The 27,708-nt window shown below is 37.0% G+C and overlaps 1 protein-coding gene across 1 annotated transcript in view; it reads left to right on the forward strand.

The window, feature by feature from the left end:
- Window positions 1–27,708, forward strand: part of LEMD3 (LEM domain containing 3) — a 77,863-nt gene that overhangs the window by 37,390 nt on the left and 12,765 nt on the right. The window contains exons 4-12 of the mRNA XM_035889927.1: window positions 9,284–9,337; window positions 10,951–10,985; window positions 13,373–13,439; window positions 20,740–20,807; window positions 22,634–22,713; window positions 22,794–22,942; window positions 24,466–24,567; window positions 25,628–25,730; window positions 25,957–26,135. Coding sequence (XP_035745820.1) covers window positions 9,284–9,337; window positions 10,951–10,985; window positions 13,373–13,439; window positions 20,740–20,807; window positions 22,634–22,713; window positions 22,794–22,942; window positions 24,466–24,567; window positions 25,628–25,730; window positions 25,957–26,135 — 837 coding nt within the window. The remainder of the gene's footprint in view (window positions 1–9,283; window positions 9,338–10,950; window positions 10,986–13,372; window positions 13,440–20,739; window positions 20,808–22,633; window positions 22,714–22,793; window positions 22,943–24,465; window positions 24,568–25,627; window positions 25,731–25,956; window positions 26,136–27,708) is intronic.

The following is a 27,708-nucleotide window of genomic DNA, read 5'->3' on the forward strand; positions in this document are numbered from 1 at the left end:
TTTCTCATTCTTGCAAATTCCTTGGAAATAGTTTGCTGTTACTTTGTAAATAAGGGAAAATTACTTATGAAATTCCTTGGAGGGATCTTGAAGAGGCAGGTATGATGACAGGTTCATCCCAGGCTGTTTCTATACTGATTTGCACCTGATGATCCAAGGAATGTTCTGGAGGTGAGAGGCATAGTGTATTTCAAGGAAAAAGCTGAAAAGGTGTGTGCTGCGCGCTTTTTTTTTTTTTTTTTTTTTTTTTTTCCGCCAGCTGGTCAAAGGAACTTTATGCTGTCCTGGGGAGACTTATTTTAGCTGAGAAAATGAGGTTAGAGATGCAGATTTCCTTCTGGAGAAGGAACTAGGCTTGCTACTTTTTTTTTGGGTTTGTTTTTGTAGTATTTCATTTCTCATTGAAAAACCAGAAATACCAACCTGTTAAGTACACCCGAGAGCTCCTTCATTCAGAATGGACCAGTGTATATGCACAGTCTGACTTGGTGATCCTGTGTGTATTATGGCCAGTGTCTGTTAAGTTTGACTTCCATTGAAGGTGGTACTCCCTGTAGAAATGCTGTAGACTTATTTTTTAGCTTGTTTACATTGAGCACTAATGTGTCTGTGTACTTGGAATTGGACAATGCGGTGGCTAATGTGTTTCTTGATTTATAACTTTATAATGCTACTGTCTTTCTCTTGACTTTCAGCTGAAGTTGCTGCTTATGAACGAAAAGTGCAGACTGAGTACAAATACACATGAAGTAAGGGGGGAAAAAAAAACCAATTTCATGTTAAATCCAGACTTGTTTTATTCTGCTGGATAGGATATGTGGTATTAAAAGTCATTCCTTTGGAGGGAGAGCGAACTGTGGAGGGAAATCACATGAAAGTAGCAGCCCTGGGAAGGAGCTGTCCTGGTGATTTGACGGCTAAAGGCCAAGTAGGGTCTGTCTATCCCTTCTGTAAGGGAATGAATTTGCTTGTTGTGTTCTTTGCCGTTTAGGAGATAGGAATATACTGATCTTCCCACACAAATCTTGGCATCAGGCTACTAGCTGTAAGGCCGGCTATGCTTCCTTAAGTGTGAGAGACATTGTTTGAGAAAGGAGAGTTAAGATCTTGTTTTGTAAACTTTGTGTTATAGTTTAAACATCTAGCTTTGTACTTCTGTGTAGTGACTTACACTCAACGGAGTTCTTGTGTATCTACAAATAGCCATTGGTGTGGTAAGGTTTTATTGTCCCCTGTGTTGGAGATCTCTGTAAGAGTCACTTGTTCTTCCTTTCCATATAGCTTTTTTCTTTTTTTTTTTTTTTGCTGTTTCTGTGTGACAGATGAGTTTCTTGCCAAGACAGGTTCTTTCTCCTCTAGATCCACCTGGCTCGGGAGAAGCGCACCCAGTACTGCTAGAAGATTTCATCAACTTAATCCACAAGCTGATGATGTAACCCTCTAACTAATAGGTGTAACCTGTTTAATAAACAATTATGATAACAATATTGGAAGTCTTAGTTCAAGCAGACTCTTAAGTCTCTTAAGGATAATGATGATTTATGGCTGTGTTGTTCCCTTCAGGTAATAATTTTTATTTGAACCAGCCAATTTACGCTAGCAAACAAATGCAGCTGTTGTGGTAGACAGCCTAGAAGGTTAGCCAAATCTTTAGTCTTAGTGCACCTGAGTAGAAATGGAAGTTACTGAATATTGCCTCCTTTTATTGATTTCCAGTCCTGAATTACTACTAAGCTCATCCTGGTTTTGAGCTCTGCAAACTTCTATACACAGTGGGCAGTTTTTCTCCTTCTATTTAGCCAATATGGATACTTCTAGTAAGCTGGCTGCTGCTTTCCCCTGCAAAAGCTCATCTTTGTCATGACAAGAGACCTACTAGCAGCTGTCTCTGTATGTCCTGCATAGAGTAAGCTCTTTTTTCTCCCTAGGATACACTAGGGCACCTATTTTCAGAGTTCTACTGCTGTGTTCAGGCTTTGTATAGATCATTGTTCAGCAGTTCTGCTGCTCTTAGTGCAGCAAGCAGTGATAGACCAACACGTGCTGAATGGTTAAAGGATAGAGGCACAACAGAACCCCAGTTTTAAATATGAAAAAGCCCTATGTGATCTTTATCTTGACTTTGTTAATGTGTTTGCTGTCCGGAGGATCTCTTAAGAGTTTTGTCAGTGCTCTCCATTTGAATGTTATCTTTGGATGCTGTAAACTGTTCATACTATTATATTACTAATACTTCGCAACTGAAGTTTATCTGGAAGAAGAGGTTATAACTGGGTGTTTTTACATTGGAAACTCTTCAAGACAGGGATCCTTCCTGCTTGTATGAGATCACAGGAGTGTTTCTATCCAGGCACCCTTGGCAGAGTGGCAGATTTAATATTTAATTGCAGATTTCCATTGATTCTTAAACCTGCTGTGTTTTAATAATGCTTGCTTTATAAGTTTGCTTTCCATCTTGAACTTTGGAGCTTGAGGAAAGCAGACCACTTCCTAATTTAACATTGAGCTGCTTGTGCTGCCGTGTTCTCAGGGTGGAGTTTTCCCTGCTTCTGAATATCTTTGTTGGTTGTTTTTTTTTCATTTGTGTTCATTTATTGAAGTTGTTGGGTGTGTTTTGACCTTATAAAGTATAAGGAGCTCAAATATTCGTGAGGGAGCACAGAAGAAGGGAGAAGAGTCATTACAGAAGCCTATTCCAATTCTCTTGCAAGTGAAGGTATTTTCTGCCCATTGTAAAATGCTGGTAGATACCTGAAGTCTAATGTTTCTCCTGGTAATGTTTTGCAACTGTTGATAAAAGCAGTTTCAGAAGTGTGGTTTTTTTTTTTTTTTTCTTACGTATAAACACTAGCCTGTAATGGGGACTGTGTGTATGTGCATGCAAGGGATATAGTGTTGCCTAATTTTTACAATGCATAGCAAATGCACCACTTAATGAGCCATTTTTCCTATAGAACATAGACAGCTCTTTCTTCATTGAAACGTGTTTTGTAATATAATGCTAAAGAGTGTGTCTGCAAATTCTGTTGCTGTAAAACATTTCCTTACGCTGGTAGAAATAAAACCAGAGAAGAGGATACTTTATTGCCAGAATCACTTTAGCTTTCCATAAATACAGATTGCAAAAAATTATTTTGTAAATAACCTAGAAGCTTAATGTGCTCTTGCTTAAGTCTGCTCTTGTACTGAGTATGCTTCATTGAGATTAATGTAGGCGTAGAGGAGATAGAATTTGGGGTGAAGAGCAGTTCCTTGTCTTCCTCTAAAGTCAGCTCTGATGTCTTGGCAACTGTTTCAGTTCTGGATTTATTTTGTAAGGCTTTTTGCTTAAAAAAGATGACGTTCTTAAGAACTGACTTAAAACTATTCTGTTTCAGTTTCGCAGTACTGGGCTATCCAGGCACTACACAGATTAAAATATTTTGCTTCAATCTTTTTAAGCACAGAAGTTATGACTTCTAGTTTTCAGTCATTAATACAAGTACTAGAATGAAACTAGTATTTTTATTCTAGTGAAACTGAATAATCTGATAAGAAGCTCTCCCAACACACTAGTCTCTCTTCTTAAATACAGACCAAATTGACCTGACTCTCTTAAGAGCATCTTTCAACATTCAGGTCTATTCTAACTAGTATTTAAATGGGCAGGGGTAGATTTGAGGGTTTCTAGGAAGGGTGATACAGGTAAAATATGGAGAGGTTTTTTTTAAGAAGCAGTGAAGAACTCCAAAGAAAAATTCTGGTATTTCCCACCCTTTTACCTAAAATAATGAAGACTGCTATTTTTAGGGCTGATAGAAAATGTGTCTGAACTGAAATGTCAATCACAAATATGATAGTTTTAGTTCTTTTATGGGAGGGGTTTGTGTAAAAAAAACAAAACAAAACAAAAACCAAAAAAACAAACCCAACAAAAAAAACCCCCAAAAAACCCCACAAACCCCAGTGACTATGAAATAGCTTGGTTATATCATCAACCCTTACATCACCTATTCACAAACAGAACAAATTCAAATTATATTGGTGAAACATGGTCAATAAAAGCTCTGTAAACTGAGGTAGTTGAAAAAATGACTTGGTGTTAAGAATCATTCACTGTGTTTAGAATTCTCTAATCCTTGTGGCAGGTCACGCTGCCGTTCAAATTTGGCATGGCCAAAGACTATTCAAACTGTAATGGTGTACTGATTTAGAAATACAAAAACTTTTTCCAGAGCACACAAAGATGATCTATAGTGAAAGAATTGCTCAGCTTGACATATGACTTGGTGTCTTGATATCAAAGCACAGAGATTTAGCCTACTGATCTAAAGTGGTTTCTACCTGAATTAGCACAACCTGGAGATAAGGTCATGCAAAACTGCTCATTTGTTTTGAGCATTTGAGTCATTGCAGGGAGGAAAATAAAGGCAGGATTATTTTATTTAAGCTGTTTGAAAGATGGAGCTCTGGAATAGCTTATTTCCTATAATAACTTGTTTGGATTTTTTTTTCCCCCTGATATTTTAAGGTTTAGGAGCTTTACGAGGCAATGTTTTAGAATTGTCCTTGACACAGAAACAGTATGTCATTGGGTGGAATCAGTACTTGACCCCAAGCTTACTGAAAAGAAGTTACAAGTCTCTTAGTTGATGTTGAAAGTATTGGATTGTAAAATTATTGAGAACTTGTTTCCAAGGTTATGTAGAAAAAGGCTGGGCGAAAGGCCCATTTTGGATAGCAGTGCTTCCAGTATTGGTGCTTCCTCTGTTAACAATGCATTATCCAGCTAATGGGTTTTTTCTGATGAAGAAAAAATTGTAATGGAAAGCATTAGGTTATCCACTTACTGAGTGCACCTTTACAGGACAAATTTTGGAAAAAATACTGCTTCTGGTGTGGGATTAGTCTGCTTGTGACATGGTGGGTGGGGAGGAGAAAAGTACTTTTCTGTTTGCAGGGAAGGCGAGCATTCTTGCTTCTGCAGAAGTTGCTAGCTCAGAAGCATGTGTTGCAGTATAGTCTCTGTTCGTTGTGTGGATGGTATAGCACTTCTGGCATCATCACACTGAGAAATTAAGTGCTTGCAGGTTAATTGGGATCATTCTTGTTTCTGCAGCTGTGGCTTTACAGCTCCTTATAGTTGCATTGGAAAGTTACTTTTTTGTTTATAAAATCAAATTGTCTGTACATTCAGAAATAGATTATGGCATTACAATGATTCTGTTAAAAATGTTAGCTTAATATTCGGTAGTGGTCAAGAAGGAAACACAATGGTAGGATTTTTTTTATTTTTTAGGAAGGGAACTGAGAAAAAAGTATATTTGAGAGGATGTATTTGAGAATATCAGTATGACATTAATAATCCATGGTGCTCCTTTATTTTGAATAGTGTCCAACTCTGGTCCCCAACCTCAGAAAGGACACAGCAGAGCTGCAGAAAGGTTCAGAGAGTAGTAAATACGATCAAAAGTGTAGTATGGCTTTCACAGCAAAGAGGACTCTTGAGTGTGGAAGAGTGAGGACCAAGGGAAAGACCGAAGAATGAAGTAAAGGCATGAGTATTATGGAGTGGGCGAATAGGGTCCGATACTCGCTGTCTCCTCTAATGCAAGGAGTAGTTTCTCAAATTAACAAGTGGCAAGTTCAGAGTAAGCAGAGAAACTGGTTTTCACATGTGCACATGTAAGTTGTGGAAGTCTTTGATTGTACGTTGCTGAAGCTAAAAGCTTGCTTGGGGTTAATGTGGGACTAGACAAATTGGTAGGGAAAAATACATTGGAGTTGAGAATTTAGGAAAAAAAAATAACCACTTCTGTCTGTCTCAGGAAGCTTCTGAGGTGAACTTTTTTTAAACTGGGAGAATATTCTCTTGAAGTATCAACATATACTTTATATTCTTATGCTCTGACACTAATTTTTACCACTGTTCTGTTTTCTCCCCTCCAGTTAGGGACAGGTGTTTCTGAAAAGAGTAAAACTTCTTGCCTCTGCTGGAGGCAGGATTCTGGGCTAATTGCATCCCGTGGGTTGTCCCGGTGTGACTCTTCCTTCATACTTCAGTTTGGATGTTGTCTGTTGAAGTGTATTGAATACTGAAGCTGCAAGAATGGTAGCACTGTTTAGGGCAAGGTACCACAGCATCTAGGAGATAGCTGTAGCGGAAGGATTAGCTACTTTTTGGCATCCTAATTTAGTGACCAGAAAGTAACTGAATCCCTTGTTTTGGTACCATGTTAGTGATATGGTTTTAGCTTACGTCCGAAGCAAAGCTATTTTTATTTGTGCATGTCTTCTTTCCAGGTATGGCTGCCTGTGAAGCTACGTCAGTCTTTGGAACTTGTACTCAATAAAAGCTGATTTGTGTGTTCATGAATGTCTGCAGTTAGGCTGCAACTTCATGTCTGTTAAACCTTGCTTTGAAAAAGAGGAGAAATCCCACTTTGTTCTCCCTGTTTGTCTTGCTGAAGAAAACTAAACCCTTATAAATACTGCATCTGTCTGCAATTGTTACCAATGTATTAGGGAGGAAAATGAGTGGTGGTGAGTAGTTTTATTGTTACTTTAAAGATGAAAGCTTCTGTATTCTAACGAAAATTAACCTTGTATGTTGACACTGTTTGCACTTGTATTCCTAAAATGGAGCATCTCTGTGAGACAGCTTGGTATGTGCATTTGTGTTGACAGCTTTCACTGGAATGCTTTGGAGCTGTGCTGTGACCCTTAGCTTTGGTGACTTTTTGTTATTTGAGACTGACCAGTTCTGCCATTCTGAGGAATTCTAGTAGTCTGTAAGTCATCATTTTCAGCTTTTGCCAGCAGTAGTATGTGTAAATTAGTTACTTCTAAGGCACATTAATAGTTTTTTCAGTTAACCAGAACAATATTTGTATGCTGCTTTGATTTCTTTCTCAGGCTTTTTGGTAATCTTACTGTCTTGTTCTTGATTAACTAGCATTTAAGTAAGGTAACTTCTTAAAAATGTAATTTAAATAGCATATCCCTTCCTGTTCTGAAATCCAGTTTCATGTGGAGATGATGTCCCTTAATGTGCTTACTTTTTGTTTCCTTCCATGTCTGGGCAAAGAATCCTATTATCATTACACCATGCCAGGAGTAAAGCTCTTCTCCCAGTGTATCAATTTTCAAGGAGAACGTTTAGCTTTTACAGTGTTTTGGTGGACTTGGTATGGTTTCCTTTGTCAAGTTATTGAGGTTTTTCTTCCATGAAAATTTTTTGTCCTGCAGCTAATATTCACATTTGGCCAGGTAAAACCACTATGTTTCTCACAGTTTTGCTGCTGTCTGTGGAATTCTAATGGATAATGATGTTGCCATGTCCAGGTAGTTTGTTGCATCCCTCCTTTTTTGAGGGTGGTGGATATGGTTGTAGGTTGGTTGGCCAACCTGGAGAGAAGACCCCCTGGGACAACGGCCAGGAGATTCCTATTTTAGAAAATTGTCTCTATAGTTTTTAGCTTTGTAGTATAGATAGATGAGAATTTGTCCTTTGAAGCTCATAAAAGCGTGAGCTTGGTAGACAGACTACTTTCAAGGCTGGTAATGGTTGCTGTATAGTGGAGGTCTTGAACCCTTTCTGAGGAAGAGCCTTGATAGTATGATATGTTCACATAAACTCTTCTATTAGTAATCAGTTATTGAATTAATGCTTAGGTTGGTAGAACAAGAACTTGTTATTCTTAAAACTCTATATATTTTTAACAACTGTCAAGAAACCTTTTGAACCGATAATGTTATTGTAATATAATGAAATACCTTGCCTATGTTGGAGTAGATGAAAACTTTACATCTGTGGCTGGAGCAAGTGGGAGGATTTGGCAAGAGCTTAGATCCTGGACAAAAGAAAGAAGGGTGGATTCCGGACCGAGGAATTACTGAAGTAGTTAAGGAGTGGCCTTATTAATTCAAGTTAATCAAGGTTATGTGATAAATAGATGCAGAGTGATTAACAGTTGTTAATTGCATATGCAGCTGATAAATTGCTGCGGTTGCATTTAACACACTTCCCTCTTAAGGCATCAGGCATCCTAAACTATATTAACAACTTGTATAAAATGTGTCTCGCTTATTGGTTAACTTGCCATAAAATCAGTAACTTCAGAGGGATTTCATGGAAATCCTGTAGTGTGAGTTACAATCCTTGTAATTATTTTTAAATTGTTGCGATTAGATAATTTTGGAGGAGAGTGGTTGGGGTTTGTTTTTTTTTTTGTCGCTTTAACCACTATGTATTTCTGAAGGAGAGGCAAACATTGACATCTCTTCTGGATTGCTTCATAAATTCAATGTTTTCATTTATCCAAATACGAAGTTGCTCACATGTGAGATTGACTTTATCCTGGGACTGTGATGCTGGGAAAGTCTGAGTAGAATAACACCATTGCCTTCACTTAATTGCTGTACTGTCCTAGTGTATGTAGAATTGCAGCTGGCAGTTTTCAGTTTTCATCTTTGCAGACATGGAAGTACTGCATTTGTGTTTGTTCCATGGCCTTCATCAGTGCTAAAATATATGTTTGTCAGGTATACTGAAATCTACACATGGTTTTCTCATGCCCTTCCCCACCTCCTCCAATCTAAAACCATGTAATCAAGATTTCATGTATGCTCGATAAGACTGACCTTGGGACGAGACCGTAATTACATAATTATCCTGTCTGGATAACTAATGATCAAACCGGGAAGTTGGCAGTCATCTAGAGCCTTGGCTGTGTTTCTCTAATCCTATTTTAGGCTATTTAGATTAAAAGTTTAGTGTACTGGGAATGTTCTGCTGAGTTAATGAATGAAATGCATAGAAGCTTTGTAAAATTGGTAGCTTGATAATCTAGTAGGCAATGTCTAAGAATTTGCACCTATAGAATAAAATCATGTAGTGGTGTAGGGCTTGGTCTACAAGAGTGCTTGAACATCTTCTGCTTCTATCAGTTTTAACTAATCTGATATCGGAATCAATTATTCAGATTCTGTGAAAAGCAGTCCCTGTGTTTGGGTGGTTTTCTTTGTTTCTTTCCATTCCCTGTGTCAGAGGAAGCTGAAGTGCTTATTCCTGTTGGGTAGGGAGTGTGCTTTGTTTTCTTCTGACCTCAGGTACATGGACAAACTGTTATTTCCAAAGTTTCAGAGAGTCAAGCTTTCTTCTTCACTCAGAAAGCCTTTTCATTGCCCCATTGTTCTATACGTCATTTCTTGTAACTGTAGAAATGTGTTCCTTACCATTGCTACAGGTAGGAGCAATGAAATGGTAATCATTCCCACTTCAAACTTGCCTTTCAAAAATAAGGTGAAGTGGGTCAGCGTCTGGCTGCTGCCAACAGTGCAGTGGAAGTTTGTGCAGGTAATAAAAATCAGTGTTTTACAAATAATTCTTTTTTATTGCTATAAATCTATATTTTTTTCAGTTACATATCCAGATGTGATTACACTTGGCAAAGCTTAGGGGACCCCTGGTTTATAAGTTGACCCTTAGTTTCTTTTTGTAGCCTCCATTTCTCCTAAATAAGAAATTTTGCCATGAACTTGATATAGTGTGTCCACCTTTATTTATCTTATTTTTCTCCATTTGTAACTAAATTAACTGATCAACTTAATAATCGTGGTTATGGTTTAAGAGCCAAGATACTGTTAATCACCTGGCTGTTGGGGTGGCAACTCTTGATGTTTCATGAATACCTTCACGCATGGGAGTGCCTTACAAAAGTCAAATTGGTTAGCACTGTCAGAGGCTGTTGCTGAGTTACCTTCAGATGCAAGCAGAAATGCTGTGTAAACAACTGCAATATCTGGGGTGGTGGTGGCTGTCATTACACCATGTAAATGGAATTATGCATTTTGGACGCTATTTAAGTTGGTACATGTCTTTTACTATGCCTTGGTATAGAAAGTTGACCCGCAGGATTTCAAAATGCACAAAATTCTTCCCAGGCTGAGATTTCTTCCAGATGCAAATGCATCAGACCTAGTAGTGGAAGGTACTCTTTTTCTGTGGAAGAACTCTACTTTTTGTAGAACTGTATATGGAGCAGCATGCCCCTTCAAGTGTTACCTGTTCTTGGTGTGCTTTCAACATAAATATGAGTACATTTACAACCTAGAGCTTCAATTTTGTATCAGGTTCCCCAGGATACTACTGTTTTGCTTTTGCTTGATGAACTATGGTCAGTAGAAGCTTCATTTTCTGTTTGAATAGCACATAGAACTGGTAATTTCTGTATAAACTCAAACTGTGGATGAAATGAGTTTGTGGCTTAGAAATGCAAGACAATGTGCTTTAATGGTGACTGCTTCCTGCCTTGGTAACTTTGCAGTTACCAGCAGGTCAGTCAATCTTAAGTGGAAGCATAGCACGAATTATTTGTCTGATTTCAACTTCTCTTCCTTGAAGAATATATTTTTGTAGCCAAGAGGAATATAATAGATAAGCTTTCAGGAGCTGTGGAAACTGTTTTATTTAGAAGGAAAGGAATGGTCATTTAGTCACAGTGCACTTTTCACCTAAGCTCTCGGTGTGTGTCATCTCTTAGTCTTGTCAAAACAGAAAATACTGATGAGTTGCACAGCTTTTTTGTATGGATTATTGCTTAGCAAAAAAGTAGGTTTACTTTTTTAAACTAGACACTAAAAAAATGTTAAAACCTTCAAATGATGGTTTCAATGCAACTGAATCAATAAAGCAAGAGTTTGGCAACTGGCAAGCATGGTTTTGCTTGCATGGAAATAGCTGTGAAATCTGCAGATATACAAGATTCTGGTTTAACCTAAATGCTAGTATAGTGCATTATCAAATGTGGAGTGAAGTCAAAGGTTAATAGCTGTCTAATTGTTATTTGTCATGTTATGGATTTGTTTGTTTTTATCTAAATATAGAGTTGTCATAAAGCTACAGTGTTGGTATACCTTTTTAGTATTTTCAGACTCTAGAATAAATTATTTTTTTCTCTTTTTTGACAGTCAAGAATTCCTTCGGTGAAGAACTAAAAATAGAAGTAAGTAAAACCACTTAACATTGACGCTTTAGTCTGTCAAACGATTGTGTAAAACCAATATAGATCTGTTCAGAGGATGCAGTTTCAAAATGTTTTGCACTTCTTGCAAATCTAATGTTTTAATTTTTTGCTTTTAATCTCTGGCAATATAACTAGGATTACAAGATTTGGCTGTGGCATGCTGGTTGCTTTATATATGAAGGAAATATTACATAATTGTGTGGTAGAGCTATGAGGAAAAATTGTGTTGTTGTAAGTTTTGAGACTAGACTTGATCAGTTTGTCTCCCACTCTTATTTTGGCTTCTCAACCTTGAAAGGACAGCTGGTGAGAGATGATTGACATGAAACTCTGGGATCTTATTTAGTGCTATAGAAAAGCAAGCGTTACCCTCCTTCAGAAAATAGATTAAAAAATTTGTCTTTTTCGCTTTAATTCTATCCTGTTACTTGTTCCTGTATTCACTCTTTCAACTGGAATATTGGGATAACCATTTTTCAGATGTCACCATTGAGGGTATCTGTATTTTTCTTAGTTTTGCAGGACGTGTTTTGGTGGTTCTCTTCTTCTCACCTTAAGCCTTTCTGTCTGGACTGTAAACATACTGATCTACTTTTGCTAGGCTTCTATCAGCAAGTGTTGCAAGATAACTGTGTGGGGTTTTTGGTGGTGGGTTTGGTTTTTTGGTCTAGGATTGAGCTCTCCAAAAGTGAATAATTGTGTACTTGAAGTAGGTAAACCTGGCTAGTTTCTTTGGTAGAAAATGCTTCTGAATCTTCTGAACAAACTGAATTTTGTGGGGTAAATTCTGAGGATTCTTTTAGAATTACTTCAGGAGTGCAAAGAGAATGCATCTTGTGCACTGAACTTGAGAGCCTGAGAACCTCCTTTGTATGTTTCTTTATTCTGTTCCATAGGAATCCTACTCCATGCTTGACTGGTCATTAGCTACAAAGGTTACACTGTTCAGTTTCTTTCTTTATGTAGTCCAACCGTTAATTTATGAAAAAGAATTTGGTCACAAAAATGTTTCATGTGTCTGTGTCAGTGTAGCTATTAGTGCAGTTGGGTTGTACCTACTGGTAAATAAATGCAACTTGGAGTACTGTTGTTGATGTGTGCGTGTGGCAGAGGACTGATTTTCCTCTTATTCCATGCCCAGTATTTTCCAGCGAGAAAATGAGTTAATAAGGTTGGTTAGTTTCCTGCAGAGTACCAACTATATCAATTTAATCTCCATGGTTTTGTAGGACCAGAATAGGGAGAGGTGATGTTGGTAACTGTTGATAACACCTATGGGAACTAATTTGTCAAATGTTTGATCGATGAAAGAAGTATTCTGCTTTCTGGTAGCAGTTTTCTTATGGAAGAAATCAGAGCCTTCGAAGTTTAAAATTATGCCAGGCAGAGCTGGTGCATTAGGAAATTAAAATATATTTAGTTTTTTTCAGTGTGAGTACAAACAGCAGATGTACAAACTGGAAAATTACTTTCTTTACATATTTTCTGAATAAAGGCTCTAGTCTATCTCAGCCATTTGACTCTGCCCCAGGCGTCAGAGCCAACTTCAAAAAAAAAAAAAACAAAAAACCAAAACCCAGCATTTTAGAATGGCCTTTAGTATTCAATGTGTGTAATTGGATGTTCTTCATCTTCGTATTTTGATTAATTCCTTCTAATATAAAATGCTTCTGGATATATTTCAATGGAATTGCTTGATATTTTCGTGAGTTTAACTTCCCTGGAAGTAACAATTATATGACATCTCATATTCGTGTTTGTTTTGGGACTTAGGCTTTTTTATACAAGTGGCATATGCAGGAAGTATCAACAAAATTGTACAGTTCAGTTTTTTGGGGTTTTTGGGGGTTTTGTTTTTTTTAAGTTACTGTAGTTTGAAAGTAGACAGCAAAAATCTTACTTTCTTATAAATTTTATGTGGGAATACAACCAGATGGTACTTCAGTGTGCCTTGTATGAAGTGTCACTGCACATTTATGAAGAATAATACTGTTTTATTTTTATGTAGTAGCTATCAAACCCCACCCCACCCCCCCCCCCCCCCAAACTTCTTTTGGGTCATTGCACTGTTCTCTCAGTAGTATCAATATAAACTTTTGAGCTGCCAGTTTTAACTGGCAGATCCATCAGAGTCCAGGCTGCAATCTAGTTGAGTCTCAGACAATCTGAAAAATCAATATTGCGAATACTTTGATTCAAAAATCTATTGCTTGCATTATTGTTGATGTGTGAAACACTACAGCTTTCTACATGTATGTGTAAACCCATTTTTTTCTCATGGTATATAAAGATTTTTTGGGGGTAAATGGAGAAAATACATCTCTACTAATGTTTGTTTTAACATTAATGTATTTTTCTATTTCTAGGAAGATGACCTAAGTCTCATGATGAACAGTTTATATGCACTTCATGATAAATTGGCACAAGTAGCAGGTAACACTAAAAATGTTGTGACTAAGAGTGTTATGGCAACAGCTACAAAGAAATCTAAGCTCAGATAGTGATTTGCAACAACGGGTCTATGCTGGAACCCTGATAGCCATTTAGAGTTCCATTTTGGCAAACTAAATATCCCATTTCTAGTTCACTTACACCACCTTTTTTTTTACCAGTGTAGCGTCTTTTGTTGCAATGTTTTTTAGTTAATGGGATAGGCTGTTGAATATTGTGATCCTATATGGTTTTTGATGTAATGTCTTAATGAAATCAGATTAATAAAGCATTAAAAGATTTAAATATTCCATATGTGGAGAGGAATATGTATTTCTTTTAAAGGTAGTTATTTCACTATGATGGAAAAATGTCTGAAAAAATATGTTGCAGTGATCAAAAAATGTTTACTAATAAAATGAAAAGTAGTGGCTGAACAAGATTGCTTTGTTAGACAAAATAGTCCAACTTAACCATACTAATTATATGGTAATGAAAAGTGCTGTATATAGTAATGTGTCAGAGATGGTGTTTAGCATTAGTATTAATTATTGAATATTCAAAGTAAAAAAAAATACAGTGCTTTTGCCTAGAGTCATAATTAACACAGCTTTAAACTGCATAGATATTTACATATCACAATAAGGAAATGGTAAAGTTAAGACTGTGTTTATAACTTTGGCATCTGGTGAGTGCGAGTTACAGCAGAATCTATTTCATGACTGTTAAGCCATTTATTTATCATCCTTGCTTATTTAATCCATAATGTGTTTAGGACGCAGTAGTTCAGGGTTTTTTTGTTTTTTGTTTTTTAAGCCTTACTGTTCTTTGTGCCAACTATTTGTTTTGCAACAGCAAGTCTCACCAAGGCAGCTTGTCTACTGCTATCGGGTGGTACAGACATTTCTTAAACATTAAAAAATGTGGAAATGATGTGTCAGACACAAGGCTGACAATTTAATATGTCAGGGATATGTAGGAAATCTGTGAGAAATTTGAACAGCTCTGTAATACCTTTTTATTGCAAGAATAGTCTTCCTGCAGAAGCTTTTTGTTTCCAGAGCATTTACAATATCTGCAGTGAATAAAATAGATGTTTGGACAAACCCCACAAATTTCTTGTTTACATTATTCTTTAACCCAAAATAGTGAAAGAATGATGTTTAACCCAAGTGCATGCAAAATAATAGTTGCTTTAGTCTTCGTTTCTTGCTTTCAGACTGTGAATGCCTCAATGCCTCTTAGTGTTGATCTTTCACAAGTCAATTACATCTCGATACGTTTTTATCTGTTTCAAACTTTTTCATACCTAATAGATGGTAGTAAATAATTCCGTGCTATAAATCACTGGGGCCAAAAGATTTTTTTTTGTGTGTTCTCCATGTGGGGTAGCCAACCTGTGGTGTGTAGGAATGCCTTACGAGACTCACAGCTGTGTGCAGGAGAGCTCTGGTTTGTGTGAAGTGGAAGTAATGGGTTATGCTACTTGTCTCCCTCTTTTGAAAAGAAAATGCAACAGCTTTCTGTGCCCTCAGTGTGCCACCTGGGCCTCTGGTGGCCATACAGCAAATCATGTACTTGCCTGGATAAAAAGGTTTGGCACATCACTTCTACATCTGTGAAAGAAAGGGAATTTTCTTCGTTAGTTGGGGCTTACGTATGTGCATGTACACTTATAAAAATGTTTACCTGTCTGACTTATGAGAGCAATTTGTATGCTTCGAGGTGAATGCTTTCTTCCCCAGGTCTCAAAGGTGCATTAATCTCTATTAGTATATTCCTGGCCAGGAGAATCTTCAGTACTTACTTTCAAAATATATAGCTATACTTTCTGGTTAGATGTTCCCCTAAACTGAAGCTGTATTGCGAGATTACCTGGTTGCTCAGCAGAGTAGCTTCTGTGCAGTCTGACGAATGACCCGATTCATCTGTACTTAGACAGAAGTTATCCTCAATGCCAGGTTCTTAAGGTATGAGAGGAAGAAGTCTGCCATCCGTTTTTGAATACTGTATTGATGTAGATCTGGCACAATATCTGGAAGCCGTTTAAAAGTCATAAACCAGAGAAAGCTGCTCGAGAGATACAGTTTAAAAGTGTTGATCTTGTACATAGTGCACCACTTCAAAACCGAGAGAAGTAAAGGAATATAGTTTTACTAAAAGTGGTGCTTTTCAGGTCTCTCTGTCACATACTTGGAAAAGTTTCTCTCATTTCATACTTGGCTATGAATCATTTGTTCATGTTATAACTATTAATATTAAAAAGGCAGGCTGGAAACTCGTAGTAGTTTGTTCTGTTAAGCTTTATTCAACAACTTGACTACCATGAAGATGGTCACTAAAGAATTTGGTTTCTAGCCCTCTTGGTTTTGTTAGACTTCTTACATTTTTATTGAGCTAGATTCTTGCCTTGTCAACTTTAATTGAAGAGCAAGTGATGGGGCTTTAGTTTTAGAAGGTAAAACAGTGGAAGTTGTTTTGAAGGAAGAAAAACTCAGGGTAACAGCTTGTTAATTTTATTTGACTTAATATACTGTGTGCCAACTGTAGGTGTCTATTCTGTACTGTGGTGCTCTGATACGACGTAAAATGATTTAATTATCCTACGTAAAAATAGATTGCCTTAATGCATCACTGTTCTCAGAATTACTAGTCTACCAAACCTATGGTGAGTAATGCCTGCCTCACAAGCAACTAGAGGTAGAAGCAGTATCCACTCAGCCAGTTCTGAGCTGAAGTTTGTGTTCCTGTGTTCTTGACTAATGGTTCAGCCTGCCTTCAAAGCAGCAACTTTTTGTAGACAGTATGTATTCCAGTGCTTAATGCTTTCTCCTAAACCAAAATACGTGCTTTATTTAAATTAGACTTCCTTCAGGCGTATGTTAATTGCTGGATGTCTTGGTCTTTCATGGAGAGACTTCAATAGATCGCATTTGTTTTCAGTCAGGCTTGCAAAACGAATAAACCTAGCCGCTATATCCACAGGAAGCGCCAGCGACCCATGGGTATGATCCTACTTTCTTGTACATAAAGAATTTTTATTTAGTTAGACATTTCTTTTGCTTGACATTCTCTGCAGAGTGATGATCTCTCAGATTTAGAGTGTTTCCTTCTGTGCTAATGGACAGCACAGATCCTTGAGATGCAGGGATGAATTAGACTTCCATATGTAATAAGGCCTAGTGACAAATCCATGGCTGGAAGAAAATCCTGGCAAAACACTAGGTATTACTCAATATTAATTGCAAGTGTCAGCTACTGTATCTGATTGCTGTCACAGGCTCTCTGTTCTGTCACCCTCCTTAATCTTGAGTTCTTCATGTAATTGATACTGTGCTGTTTCCAACCAGCAATTTAAAGACTATTTTGCAAGTTCTGATTTTCCGCAGTGTTGTTACTGTTGCATTTGCCTTTGGGAGCTCAGGCTTTCTTACTTGCGCTTGTGCCACTTGTTCTGTTCCTGCTTTTCTTCAGCTACCCACTTTAGTGTCCTGCTGCAAGTAACCTGCAAGCATGGGACCTGCTAAACAAATGTCTTATATGCTATTTGCTTTTTATATTGGTTGACTGTATCACATCAAGCTATAAGCTAGAGATCTGTGCTAAATCCGTGTGTTCCTTAAAGTATTAGATTTCCACTGGGTTTTGGTTCTGGTACTTTAAGAGAATGATTTACATTGTAAAGCGAATATTTTAAAATTCTGAATATTTCTGTTAACTTTATATGCTGCAGCTCCTAAATTAAGCTAAATGCCCAAGGGAAAGTCAGTTTCAAATATTGTAACCAGCATGGAAAAGCAGATCTGACTTATTTTCTGTATTGAAAGCCATTGTGAGAACAGACTTAAGCCTCAGTTCTAAAGAAACAGTTGGTTTTTGTTAGTATTTCCAGGAGAAGAACTTTCAACTTCTTACGTGGCTTGCCCATGTACACTAACAAGCTAAAAGGTAATTTTGTGATACTTGCTGGGATGTGTTACTTCTCACCTCCCTACGAAAGCAAGTAGAATGGTTCTCTGACTGCACTTGAAGTGATCTGTGCCCAAGAAAAGTTTGAGCACAAAGATCCATGCTTTCTGTAAGCTTGTGATAGACATTTTTACAACAGGGCAGTTCTTACAAAGAGCTCAGATGTATCTTGCAGCAGACTTGTGTAAAGTTTTTTTGCCTCTGCTTCAGTTTTATTCCTGGATATAGGGCCTCAAATGGAACAGTTGGGAAACATTTTTGGCTCAGACTGTGGAAAGTGGGTTTCCAAGCCAAGTGGTTAATGATTGCACCAAAGTTATTCAAAGTAAGCCTTCATTTGCAGAACTATTAGCTAAAGCGGTGACTGAAATGGCATATAGGAATATCCTGCTGTTTGCAGTTAAACAGAAGGTTGTCTGACTTGTGAATTGCCTAACTTTCTGCAGGCTTTCAAATTCATTAGTTTCTCAGAAGAAAGCTGTTAAATAGTTCTCAGCAATAGATGGGAGTAAGAAACTGCATCTCCAACAGCTTTTGTACAGGACTGAAACTCCGTAACTGATTAGCTTACTTGTTTCAAGAGTGGGAGGCAAGGTGAAAGTGATTTTTATTCTCCTCCCTCCCCTGTCTGTCGTGTCCCCCGTCCCCCCTCCCAGTATTGCATGAGGGTAATTTCAACTCATGGGCCGTGGACGTTATCAGAGCTTAGGCAGCAAAGGTGTTTTTAACTGTTAAACTTTAGAGGGAATATAGCCGGAAAAAAATTTCAGAAGCAGGACTGCAAGGAAGCTGTCTGATGGCTTTTGAAGATGAGACCAGAAGCTGTGAAGGCAGTATGTTGGCTGCATGCTGCACAAACATAATTCCTGGAAGAAGGCAAATAAGATTAGGATTTAAAACTACTAAAGTAATCCAGTAGTCCCCCATCTAAGGGAGCTTTTGTCATCTTGCAATGGGTAATACTGTGTTCTTGTAAGATTGAAAATCCAAAATGAATCCTGAAACTTGTTTTTAAGAATTAATTTTTCACAATCTGGTCTCCTGCTTGTATGTTTGGGGGGGGGGGTTTGTGTATTAACCTCACCTTTTCTATTCATTCTTATTTATTTCGTAAATGGGCTTTCCTGCTTACTAGATAATTAAAAACCAAAAAAAACCCAAACAGAAGCTCCTAAGCAGAAGGGTCTCATCCCCCTGCTCTCGCAAGCTGTTTTGTTTAGTCAAATTATGACTGACAGGCATTTTCTGTATTAGAAAGACCCCAGGAATACTTCAGATCTTACCAAACAACAAAAAATGCTTAAATGGATGAATACCTTTCAGACTTGCTCATGTCCTATAACTTAATACCCAGCTGAGGTTGTATATATGGCTTCTACAGAGATGCATTTTGGTTTTGTTATGTTTATTCCATCAGTTCAAGATTTAAAACAATATGTTTACACCAGAGACTGTATGAGTATGATATGTAGTTATTCCAAGTCTGCTTATCTTGAAACATGAAATCACTGATGATTACACGTGGAAGTTTACAGGTTGTAGACTTTATACTGCACAAACCCAGTATCTGCCTAAATCACATAGAAGAATAGCCCATAACTTCAATCCTGGTGCTGACTTCTAAATTCAGAGTGGTTTTTGGCAAAGGTGGTGTCAATTTTCACCAGTGATCTCTGTAGTTTTGCTATTACAGTATACTCAGGCACTTTAAAAGTCTTCAAGATGTTGCATGTTAATGATCAAGTGAAACAACTTTTGAAGGAGTGTCTCTTTTTCTCAGTGCTTGATTGAAAATATGCGCATGCACACAGGCTTAGTTCCAGCAGCACTTCTGGCCCAGGTAGCATGTGAGCACTCTTAAACAGTGTTCTTATTTTTCTATAACCCAACAGTAAGAGAAGCTCATCCCTGTTATGCTGATGTGCTTGCAAGGCCAAATTCACTTAAATCTGTTGAAGTGTATTGAACAAAGCTTTGCTTTAGGAGTCTGAGAAGGATTTGTGCTTCAGAGAAACACTTAGTTCTTTGAAACTCCCTGCTGTGAATGAGACATGAAGATGCTGCTCCATAATTTGCTAGCGTTTCCTCATTTTTGCTCAGGTTGCCTTGAATGTTCTTGTGTAGAAATTAATACTTGCAGTTGCTACATTTAAAGGGTATTTCAGTGCGGAATAATTACAACTTTAAATACTTTGTAAGAGTATAAGCAAAGGCTTATATTTTGTATATGCATGAGTATCTTAAACTTTTGTAGCCTTGCTATGGCTTTGGGAATAATACAGCTTGGCATAAATTCAGGAAGGTAAGGCAGGCATAACCCTGAGCTGACTGGATTTGTTGTTTCCTATTTTATTTTTTTGGCACAGTAAAATCATAGATGCTAAGATATTTTTTTTTTTTCAGAAGGATCAGGAAAAAAGTTATTTGCCACTCCCTGACAGTTCTTCAGAAATGCTAGCTTAGTGATAGATAAAACTGGTGTTAGACCTTTTCCTTCCTGTGTGACTTTGTGTTGGTATGACTGTTGCTACATTTTTTTAATCTATTTTTTTTTTTGCATGAATTGGGTACCTTCAGTTTATCAAAGAAAATCAGGAAGATGATGGCACATGGCTGTGAGGACTGATTGTGCATATAATACCTTTATTTCCTGACTACTACTGCATACTTTCCAAAAGAATTAGGAGAATGGTAAACCCACCAGTTTCAGGCCATACTGGGATTTTGTGCATGTTTGGGAAGGCGATGAGTTATCACAGTAACTTGGACCAATCTCAAATAGGGACATGGTTTAGTGGTGGGATGGCAGGGTTAGGTTAAAGGTTGGACGCAATGATCTCAAAGGTCTTTTCCAACCAAAGTGATTCTATGATTCAAATGTAGTAACGTCATAGTGCCTGAAATACTATTATGGATATGTTGCAACTGGAACTAACTTGGTCTGTATAAAAGATAAGTGTTTCAGAGTAAATGAAAATTATTTGGAAGAAGCTGAGTTAGGGTACACCAACTGTTTTATGGTAATGTCCTTTTGATAGTTCTTCTTACTACCTTTTGCTCTACTTCCAGTGTAAATACTGAAATATACTTTCTGAGCAGTACCTGAAACTGTATTGATGTGACTTGTACATATTAGCTGTGACAACCTTCAGGGTTTTTAACTTTTTTGAAGAAGAAACCTGTCCAGAGATTTTCCTGTATTTTAGTGGAACTTGTGAGAATTATTGAACAACTGCTGCTTGTTAGATTGTGTTAACCGTAAGCTTGTGTTTAGTTGATTTTATGTAATACAGTAATAAGTAGATCAAAATAAATAAAAGTTTAATTTTACCAGGGGAACATGAATGTGGCAGCTCTATTCAAAGAAATCTTACCGTCCAGGAGGCAGCTGCATATTTAAAAGTAAGCAAACAAGGTATTTTTCATTGGTTGTATATAAGATCTGTATAAGTTACAATTTTGTAAGGCCTGGTTTCATTTTTAGTGTATTGACTAAAATTTGACCTAGTATTGAATATTATTTGGAAATGATTGGAATTGATGTCTTTAACAAAGGTACTTAAGATTTTTATTTAGGGATGTAGCAAGGTTTTGAGGGAAAGGGAAAAAGAAACTGGCTTAACTGCAGTGGAAGGCTAGGTAGTGTTCCACTGGCATGCAGGGTTTTTTTTCCCCTTATAGTTAAAACACCAGGGCATAATCTGAATTGATGGAGATAGTTGACCAACACAAAAATAATAAATCTATGAAATTCAGAACTCTAGAAGCTTCTCCAGAAATCAGTATACTATGTTTTGAGACTTAGAAAAGGATGCTGTCTTCCTTTCTTGGAGAGGAGAGGTTGACGCGTGGATCTGTGCAGCAGGCCTGAAAGACAGCAGCTGTATAGAGACACCGTTGATGCTTTAAATAGAAATGGTCAAAAAAGGCCTTTTTGTTAATTTGATAGGTGTGCAGTATTATGAAATCCCACTCTCTGCTGTCATTCCCCTGCCTCGCTCCCCAAATAAAAGATGACTCTTGCCTTGTCTTGACAGCTGTAGGGTTTATTTTAGCCCACGTTGGTGTACCCTTCAGGGGAAAATTACTTGAAGCTTTTAAAAGGCTGAGAGTATAAGATTTCTTTGATTGGATGGGGGAGTGCTAAGCTGATGTGACTTTTAATATACAAATGTATAGCAATTTTACATTTTGGCAAATGGGGCAATGTTAAGAGCATCCTGAGGAAACTGCTAGCACTGACTTATGGTTTGGCAATGATACTCTGTATCTGTTAAAACCAGTGCATTGTGGGAATACACTGGAAAAAATTAAGTTGATGCCAGATAACCGATGGTCTTACCTATCTGTTGTCCTGAAAGAACGACAGTTGTTATCATAACGACTGTTTTAGCTCTGATAAGAAGCTTAAATTTCATATGAAAACTTGTAACTTTGCATAAAGTCTGATTTAACTGTACAGTTCCTCATTTTGGGAGTATAAATATAACTCCTTTGCAGAATTTTGGTGTTCAGTGATAAAACTCTATTTTCACTTTGATAGTAAAATACTAGAGTTACTCGTTTTTCTTAAGTTCTTATCCTTTAATTCTAGGCCAGTTACACTATATGAGGTTCAAAGGAAAGATGGAGATGAATCTTTTTGGAGAGTGTAATTTCAAATGCAATAGTAACTTCCATTTTGCTTTTCTTTTTCTTCAAAAGAATATGCAAGGTGAACTATGGAGACAGCCTTAGCTTAGATAACAGTGAATGTTCTCCTATAAGAGTTGATGCCAATTAACTAAAAAAAAAAAGTCAATTTCTATATAGTAAAGCTTCTTTAAAAAAAAAAAAAAACAAAATCATAATTCTGAACTGCTGTTATAGGACCGATTCTCAGCTGGGTTTTATCTAGTTCGAGTTTTACTCTTGAAGTAGATTTTCAATGAGCACCGCCTAGTGGCTGAATAATTTGTTTTTGCTGTAGGTTAGAATTGTTAATGAAACAGTGAATGTGGTTTCACATTTCAAACAGCTCTTAATTTGAGGAATGCTAGTAAGCCTGATAGCTGCTCATAGCACATATAGATTCACTTCGTGTAGTGAACGCTTATGCAAAATATGAAGAATCAAGAACAAAACCACATAGTTTTGGCTACTAATCTGTGCAGTATCTGAATTTTATTATGGCATGACAACTTTCTGGTTATTTATGAAATTACTTATTAATGCTTGTCTTTTGACAGAATTTAGATCCAGACTATGAAAGTGTACTTAACACAGCATTACAATGGATCTTGAATAGTGGGGAAGATGTTGGCATAAAGTGAGTGCTCTTCATTTCTTAACTTAATTTCTTCTAGCAGAATGTATCCTTTTTCATAAATACTGTTTATTTTTGAATAGGTGTCTCAGCAATGACCCTAATGAGATGGATGTCACTAATGTGACAGATGTGAAGTATTTGGAATCCACTAGTCCAAAGATGTCTTTCAGGTGTCGTTTTCGCCGCGCGTTTGTTAATGTAACTCACAGATTATCCATACTGCTTTTGGGTAAGTTAACAAAAAAGTTGTGGGTTTTTTTTTTTTATTATAACTTGTGTTATCTAAGTGCACAGGGAAAAGTAAACAATGTTTAGAGAAAGCTTTTATTCAACTGTAAAACTTAGAGTTCCTATCAGTATCTTGATTACAACACAGTTTGCTTTGCACTTCTGTTGGACCACTGTATTTTCACATTGGTTGCTACCATCTGCAGCTCTCGTCAGCTGAACATATTCATTCTTTGGGAACTCTTTCTTCCTGCCAAAGCAATACCTTGTGCCTTTCAAAAATTCCAGGTTGAACTGATTTGAAAAAGCAAAATGCTCAGTAAAAAGACAGCCTTAATTTTGAGGATATTTTGCTGTTGTTCCAGGAACTTTGGAAAAGATCTTTTTCTTAGTTTTAGGAAAAGTTGGGTACCCAGCACGGTTGTCACCAAAAATTCTTACCTCTAAGATTATATTGTAAAAATATATCTAATCCTTCAGTAAGACTAATTCATTTAGTCTTTGGTAGTTTTCTAGTTAAGTTTCAAATTCTTTCAATTTTATTTAATTCTTAACCATACTGAAAACTATGCAGTGTAAAAATACGGTACGGCTGAGTGCAGACACTTCACTCCTTTCCATGTGGCTGGTTAGAAATATTGAACTCTGCATCTCATGCACCTATTGAATATATAATAAATTGTTTATACCAGTGTCTTAACAATCTCATGCTTGTGAGCAGAAGTCTTGAGACCTTCTTCACTTGCCTTTGAACCAAAAGAATTAAAGGCAAATTGTCCCTGATGGCTTCTTTCTGATAATAGCCCATATGAGGGTTGAGTTGGGATGCGGAGATAAAACTCAGTACCCAAGTCAACCACTGGTCTCATTAGTCATGCTGAGCAAGTTGTGCTGTGTCTCAACTTTCTCATTTGTAATTAAGGTTAATATGAAGTACCTTTTCAAAAATAAACCAATGTGTTAGATGTATTGTCATTAACACCCATTTTGGCCTAAAATGCTCTCCCTTAGTCTCTTTGATGTATCAGTTAACGTGGCCTTATGATCACTGGTATATGAAACAAACTGTAACTATGATTTGTGTATGTGTGTTTTTGTTGCATTTTTTTATTGTTAAGAGATCATAGGTGTAGTAGTGCCATTGGCCTGAGATACAAGAAGTTTTAAATCTTAACATGTTCTGAATTACCGGTTTATATGACTTCTGATGTGATTTTGGAAAAGCTTTACTATTCTTCACAAATGGGTAAAATTTCAAACCACAGTCATGGGACACCAGGCTACTGTTAAAACAATGAAATGTTTTTCTAAAGGTAACTGTTCTTCAAGGTTTAAGAGTTTGTGTTGCTGTGTTAGGAAAATATAGAATATTGATAGCAAGTACAGTGTATTTCACTAGTGTTGAAATTTGAAGTACTTTAAAATGTTAGCTAGTTCAACCAACTTCTGGAGTATGTGCTGTAAACTTTATTAAATAACCAATGTTCCAGTACTGTTTAAAGAGTATTATACATCTTAATGCAGGTATAGCAATGGTTTGGGGAGTCTTGCACTACATGAAATACCGTTGGGCAAAAGAGGAAGAAGAAACAAGGCAGATGTATGATATGGTGGTAAAAATCATAGGTATGGCTTCTTGAGTCACGTCTAATGTATCTGTGTCAGCTCTGTATAAGCTTTCGAAGTACTGGCATTAATTCAGTTATGTTTCCTGCCTGTTTAGTTGTCAGTCGTCATGCTTTTAAGAGTTGTGGTCAAATGTGTGATTCATGTGTTTTGTTTCTTTTTTCTTTTTCTTTTTTTTTTTTTTTTTTTTTTAATCATCCTTTATACCTAATCAAAGCTTTTGGTATAAAGATTGTAATTTGTGAATTACATCACCATGGCTATAATAAATTCCCATTGGCTTGGTGATATTTTATCTTACTATGGAAAACAAATATAAATGTGATGTTTGTTGACTGGAGGTATGGTGACTTGTTGCTCTCTGTATCTGTTTTTTTTCATCTATCTTTAGCCAAAATGTTCACTCCTAAAATGTGTGTTAGCTCTCAATTTGATCCTTAATGGCTTTTCATAGAAAAAGTGGCTTTTTAATTCGTCACTTTCAGCAGAAATTATGTTACTAAAATAGAATGCGTAATTGAGTTCTGAAATTCTGCCTTTTTACTTGAAGCCACAACGTTTTCAGTAGTTTGTGTTTGTAGTTTTTAAGCTCTGTTTTGGGCTACACTTTTACTTAAATTGTCTTACTGCTGTCACCAGTGGCAATCATCATAAATAGAGAGATGGTAGACAAATTGGAGCTGTTTTCCTGTTTTTGCCATTTCCGTACCTTTTTTGTTTGCAAATCAAGTTTTCTTGGGTTGGGGAGAAAGCACTTCATTTTCCAAGGTTGCTGTCTTTGCTAACAGTTAAAAGTACCAATCAAGAGTAACTGCAAAAACTCTTTTCCTTTATTCCGAAGTTATTTGGGGTACTTGGAGGCACTGTGTGTGGTTAGTTTTCTTCATTTGGCTTCAGCATGGCTAAGAAGAAAAAGGCTTCAAAATGCCCAAACCATCTTAACTTTTAACTACTGAATTTGGGAGGGGTCTTCAGAGTAACTGTTCATTGCCAGAATTGATATTTTTATTAATGTTTGCATTAACTATGTAGTTACCAGTTTTTCTTATGGTGTCCTCAGATGTTCTAAGAAGTCACAGCGAGGCATGTTCTGAAAATAAAGACTTGCAGCCTTACATGCCTATTTTACACGTGCGTGATTCTCTAATACCACATCAGGACAGGTATGTTCTCACTAGAAGTACTGAATTTCTTTAGGTGTAAGTAAGGAAAAATAGTTAATTGACCAATTTATTTTTACTAAGTTAATTTCGGTAGGTTGCATAGGCTAATATTTTGGAGGTTCTTATTACAGGTTGGGGGAAACCCATTGGATTTCTCCTACATGCTGGATGCCAGCTATGCAGGTTGTTAGAATGCTAACTTTGTGATTCTTGCTTCAATTTTAAGGAGGAAAATGAGGAAAGTCTGGAATAGAGCAGTTGACTTTCTTGCAGCAAATGAATCTAGAGTTCGCACAGAGACACGAAGAATAGGTGGTGCCGAGTCCTTGGTTTGGAAGTGGATGCAACCTTCTGCAGCATGTGACAAAATTTTAGTAATACCATCGAAAGTGTGGCAAGGCCAAGGTATTGAAGTTTAGTTATATTTTGCAAATATAATTGCTTTAATTTCAGCATCTAACTTCTAAATGGTATTTTGTTGCTTGAACATGAAAGACTTGTTTTATCTCACACCTTTAAGTATTGTTATGAACTGTCGGTGCTATTTCTCTATTATCTTGTCGTTCAGTAGACTTACTTTTTCTGTGCATTCAGTCTGCCTTGTTTTCAAGCAAAATTGAGCTTTTCTGTTATAGCTGCAGAAATACATCAAGAGGGCATGTAGCCAAAATTAGTTGTTTGTTCCTTTTCATGAATTTAAAAAAAAAATACTCTTCAGTTGGTCAATCTCTGACGTGCCTTATATTTACTGGAAGTAGTGTAATTGGTTGTGTCTGACAGCAGGTAGATTGGAGCTTGTAGACTTGAGTTTCCTACCATTAAATTATCTGTTGGGTACCTAAAGACGAGTTTGGAGGAAGAGGTGATCGTCTAGTTTGAAAGGGAAACTGCTGGGACAAGAGACACCTCAATCAGCAGAACATGGATTTTGAGTGTCTCCTAGTAGTGTGTCCTTTCTGTCATAAATGTTTTTCTATGCTGCATTTGTATTTCAAGCTCTGTGGTGCAGCAAAGCATTTGCTTTAATAGAGGAGGCTGTTGTCATGTATAGATTTTGCAGTGGTCTGTCACTTCTCAGCTTTATCAAGAAGCCAAGTGGCAAGAATCCAGTAGGTTTGCAGCTGTCAGTCTGCAGTGGTCATCTTTTCCTAGTGTTCATGTGTTACTTCTATGGCATTGAACTAGATGCTGAAAAAAGCCTAGTTAAAAAACAGACTTTCTGCCCTTATGAGTCCCCCTTTAACAAAATAAGAACTCCCACTGCAAGCTCATCTATGTTCTTCTGGAGTATGCTAATTTTGGTCTTAGTTTAACTAATACAAGTGGTAATAGGCTTCCTTCTTTTGCTTTTTACTGGTATACATTTTTATTTGTAACAAACAATGTTGTTATTGTTTCCTACATAAGAGGGCACAGTTTAAAGTAGCTCCTTCCAATGTGATTATTTCCTTTCCAAAGACAGACAGAAAGAGCTTCTTTGTGGCCTTGGAATATTTATGCTTTAGCAAGCTTGATCGCCTGAGTAAAAGTACTGCCAATGCTCTGGTTTTGTCCCAGGCCACTTGCATGTTTTCATAAATTCTATGTATGCTTTCAGCCCTTGGGTCTTAAATGTTGCTTTTCTGTAAGTTCAAAGCAAAACCAAGCAATTCTCTCTGTCAACTTGAAAAGCCAAATATTTTGAGACATTTGCAGATACTTGGATGTTATCTGATGAGGGTCTTGGTAGTCTTGAGACCCATTTCTTGCTTGTCTATGCAAAATGTTAAGTTGGGATACCATGATATACTTCTCAAAGTTACACTACTGGTGTTAGCATTACGTTTCTCATTTTAAGTCATTCATTGGAAATGAGGGCTGGTTTTTTCAAATACCTTGTGAATACTACTGCAGGCTTGAGGTTCTGCAGTCACTGTCTTGCAGTAGTAGTAACATGGCATTCTGCTGTGACAACTGTATTACATGATTTCAGTTTCTC

The sequence above is a fragment of the Egretta garzetta genome, unplaced genomic scaffold (assembly GCF_000687185.1).
Source record: "Egretta garzetta isolate BGI_Z169 unplaced genomic scaffold, ASM68718v1 scaffold792, whole genome shotgun sequence".
Lineage (NCBI taxonomy): Eukaryota > Metazoa > Chordata > Aves > Pelecaniformes > Ardeidae > Egretta > Egretta garzetta.